At 44.2% G+C, this 4,546-nt stretch overlaps 1 protein-coding gene across 1 annotated transcript in view; it reads right to left on the bottom strand.

The window, feature by feature from the left end:
* Nucleotides 1-4,546, bottom strand: part of Ptpn13 (protein tyrosine phosphatase non-receptor type 13) — a 135,208-nt gene that overhangs the window by 78,384 nt on the left and 52,278 nt on the right. The window contains exon 9 of the mRNA XM_028773694.1: nt 904-1,123. Within this exon, the coding sequence (XP_028629527.1) occupies nt 904-1,123 (220 nt within the window). The remainder of the gene's footprint in view (nt 1-903; nt 1,124-4,546) is intronic.

Here is a 4,546-nt window from a genome sequence, read left to right on the forward strand (position 1 = left end):
CCATAGCTCATCTCTGGATTTACGGGCTAATGGATTTCTTATTATAAAAAGTAGCTCCCTCAAGGGTCATATGTATGTTACTCATGGGTTTGTTTTGGGGGCTTTTTTTCCCAAGTGTTTCTCCTGAGATGGGTTTGCTCTGCTGCCCAGACATTCTTCTAATTCTAGACAATGAGCTTGCTTCAACCTCCTAAAACTAAAAGGACAATATACCATGCCGGGAAATACATGTACATTTCTTTTTTAAAAATACGATCTTGCTGTGAAGCCAAGGTTGACCATGGAATTTCTATGTCACCCAGGCTAATCTCAAAGTCACAATCTCCCTGATTTAGTCTCTTGAATGTAGAGAGTATAGGTATGGACACACAGTATACCAAGGTACACATATAAGTCATAAAAGCAGTTAAGCCACTCTAAATCCTCCTAATGGTATTTTGAAACTGAAATAATATAAGCTGCTAAATATTGACTTTAAGATCACACAAAACATCTAATCTCAATGAGATCTAATTTGGAATCTCAATCCCACTTACAGGCATCTTTAGGATTATCTATAGCAGCTTTCATTAGCATATATTAATTATAAAAATCAACAGGCTTCATCACAACACTTCCATACATGTATATGATGTAGACTGGCCAGAACCACAGCCCATTACTTTCTTCTGTCCCCTCCCCAGCTCCCATCCTCTTCCCAACCAGTATTCCTCCTACTTTCAGATCTTTTTAAAAGCCTATTCCTTGTGACCCGCTGAGTTTAGCAAGGGTCTTGGACAGGAGCATGTGTGAGAGGCTATTTACCACATGACGGGTAGCTGATCTGGGGCTGTTCCACTGAAAGAAACCTACTACTGATCATCAAAGAGCAAGCCTGGACACAGAGGGTGGGAACAGCCTCACCCTTAGCTTTCTCTGGGTCATGGCTGTCTCCAGGGCCATTTCCCTTAGCGGATCTCTAGAGATGTCAAGCATGGAAGCTTTGACTGTGTCCCCTGGGTACAGGCTTAGCCGCGACTGTCGGAGAGCCATCCTGGCTTGCAGCTGCATCATTTCTTCCTCTTGTCGCTTTAGCATCATCTCCTGATTGATCAAGTTGCCTTCAAGGGATGTCTCATATTGTCTAGTTTAGAGAAAAGAGAAATAGAAAAATAAAGTCTGGCAAAAAAGAAAAAACAGCTGTTTCAAGGCTATAATGTAGGAAATTCCATGGCAAGTAAGGTATCAGGAACGTAAACATTCCCTTATTATTTCTGAAGACACATTTATTTTTATTTATGTGTACATGTGTGTGGGGGCCAAGAGTACTAGATCTCCTGAACTGGATTCCCAGGTGGTTATGAACTGCCTAATGCAGATCCTCGGAACTGAATCTGAGCCAGTATTATACAGTATGGCATGGTAAGAGAAATAAAATATAAAATCTTTTATAAATTATATATCCATTTATATAATAGATGTTATATTATACACGTTTGATAAAATGATAGTAATGTTTTGTAATTTCCAGAGAGAAAAGAGTGATCAGGGAATCATTGTTCTGATATTTGGTCTTTGAATCTGGTTCCTGTCACATCTCCAAGGAAAGGAAAGGAGGGGAGGGGAGGGGGGGGGGGGGGGGGAGGGGAAGGGAGGGGAAGAAGGAGAAGGAGGAGAAGGAGAAGGAGAAGGAGAAGGAGAAGGAGAAGGAGAAGGAGGAGAAGGAGAAGGAGAAGGAGAAGGGACAAAATTCCAGACGTGCAGACCGCCTATGGACTGACACTTCCATAAACACCCCTAGTCCCTCCTGAGGAGCATATCAGAGTCCTCAGAAGAAATGCCTTTCCTGTAGTTCTCTCAGTCAGGGGCTGTTTTCTTCCTATAGACCTATGCCTTGAATTTTGCTTAGTTCCTGTATTCTCATCTGTGTGAGTACACGTGGACGTGTGGGTGAAGGTCAAATGTCAGCCTCAGGAATTGTTCCTTAGGAGCTGTGCATCTTGTTTTTTGAGACATAGACTCTGGACAGAACCCAGGCTTGGCTGATAAATCAGCCAAGCCTGGCTGACCAGTGAGCCTGGATCTACCTATCTCTGCTCCTCAGAGATCCAAGCATGTGCCACACTTGGCTTTTGTCAGGGATCCTTGGGACAGAACTCGGGTCCCTGAGCCTGCACTGCAGACACTTTGCTCTTGAACTGTCTCCTGAACTCCTATGCTTAGTTCTTATTTCAGCCTTCAGACCTCCGCCTCCTTTCCAAACAGCCAGCTCCCTGTAAGCACAAGATGGGAAGCTAGTGTTCTAGGTGTTTTCGTTCCATTGTTCACTCCCTTCATTCATTAGAGACGTCAGTCTGGCTCAGGTTTTTTTCCCATCACAACTCAAATGGTTATGGTATGTGGATATGGGGACTCTTCTAACCTCTGACCCCCTCTCTTCTTCAGCAGGTGACCATGTGGCTTCAGAAGTCATGGCTTCTGTTCTTCCATATTCTCTATAGTCTTATTTTGTTTACTGTGCTCCAAACTCCCCAGTTAGATAAGTCATTGACTTCTCAAGTCACTGCTCAAGGCACTGACATTCCTCTCATTATTCTTCTCGTGTCCTACCTTGTGTGGAATCTCCACAATCACTCTTAGCGTATGACCTCATCAGCCATCAAATTACAGAGTCAGTCTCCCTGGCCTCCCTGAGCCCTACCTCAGCACTGACTCTCTTGTCTTTTAAAACTCCAACACTCTCTCGTCTGAATAGGTGACATTTTCTTACTCTTCTCACTAAAACAACAAGCAATGCAAGTGCCCTACTTGGATATTAACATACACTTTTGGTTCAATGTTTCCAAACCAAAGCCATTTTACTTTCTTCCTATGTCTAGCCTGCTTGCAATAATTTCCCGGTTGCTAAGGACACAACCTTAAGAGTCATTCTTATTTCCCCTTCCTTATAAACTACCAATCTCATTATGCATTGAATCCTGAAGGCACAGCCCGTAGGAGCCACATCTGGCTTTCCTCCAGCATCTGTCTGCACCATTTGCATTACCGACTTTCTGACTGCCATTCTGCTCTTCCCATCATGCAACAGGACACTGTAATGTTGGCTTACCCTAACATGTAGAGTCCTTACCTTAGCATCTGTGACACACTCACTCACTGGGGCCCTGATTTCTTGGCCATTGTCCCTAGTGTACAACATCCTTTCTTCATTTTCTTGCGGGCATACTGCTTTTTCACTATTACAGGGAAGATGACATGTCTCCCTTCAATAGTTAAGATTGTTATTGCTGCGATGGAACACCATGACCAAAAGCCAGGGGGTAACAGTCTATCACTGAAGGAAGTCAGGACAGGGACTCAAACAAGGCAGCAACCTGGAGGCCGGAGCGGATGCAAATGCCATGTGGAGTGCTGCTTACTGGCTTGCTCCCCATGGCTTGCTTACTTATAGAACCCAAGGACCACTCGCCCAAGGATGACATCACCCACAACAGGCTGGGCCTTTTTCCACCAATCACTAAATAAGAAAATGTCCTACAGGCTTGCCTCTAGCCCAGTCTTAAGGAGGCATTTTCTTAACTGAGGTTCCCTCTTTTCAGACTTTGGCTTGTGCCAAGCTGACATAAAACTACCCAGCACTCTCCCCTACTTCAGCACCTCTGTACCTGACCACCCCTCCCTCTCCTTCACTTGACTTTTATACTCAGTGTCATCCCTTGAGGGACACCTGCTCTGATCACACTAGCACATAAAGCAGGATTCAGAAACCACTTTCTGACAAGCCTGCTGCTCTGCAGAGTGCTGCTTCCTACTTCTCACTGACAGCTAGTTCTCATTTCTAGTAATCTCTAGAGTGAGCTATATTTGTGTGCAGTTCGCAGCTCTGCTTCTGATACCTGAAAGTATTTGCTCTGTGGTGGGTGCTCTGCAGCTGCTGAGTGAGTGAGTGAGTGAGTGAGTGAGTGAGTGAGTGAATATCATCCTGTGGTTTACCTCACCTAGAGTCAAAGGCAGGAAGGACTTGAGTCTACGCTTTGTAGCTCAAATAATATATTTTGTTAAGTGGATTTCATTAACTAGAACTAACCTTAACAGCAAGAGAGACTTATCAGTTTATCTCTTCCAATAAAGATGTAAAACATTTCATTAAGAACTGAAGCATTTGAGAAATAAAAAAACAAAAAGAGCTCCAGATCTAGACAAGTATGTCACTGCTGGAGAGTGAGTGTATTATCTGCTGATGCACTCAGGAAAAGGGTTTGGTAATGTGCCTGGAAAGGAGGAGAATCATACGGACAGCAGAGAGGGACGGAGCAGTGGGAAAAGGCGATGTGTAATGCTGCTTCGGGAGCTAACCACACAAAAAAGCTAAGAGATGCCCTTCGGAAGTGGCTCTTAATATCTTTTTAAGTCACTAAAAGACACTTTTGATAGCTCAGAAATTAGCCATCCTGCCACGCCTGACTCCTTGTTTCTGGCTGGTGTCTTCCCCACCCCACAGCAGAAATCAGCAGCACTCGCTGGCTCTGTTTCACCATTTCACTCTGGCTCTGTTTCACCATTTCAC

This window comes from Grammomys surdaster, unplaced genomic scaffold (assembly GCF_004785775.1).
Source record: "Grammomys surdaster isolate TR1022 unplaced genomic scaffold, NIH_TR_1.0 233, whole genome shotgun sequence".
Classification (NCBI taxonomy): Eukaryota; Metazoa; Chordata; class Mammalia; order Rodentia; family Muridae; genus Grammomys; species Grammomys surdaster.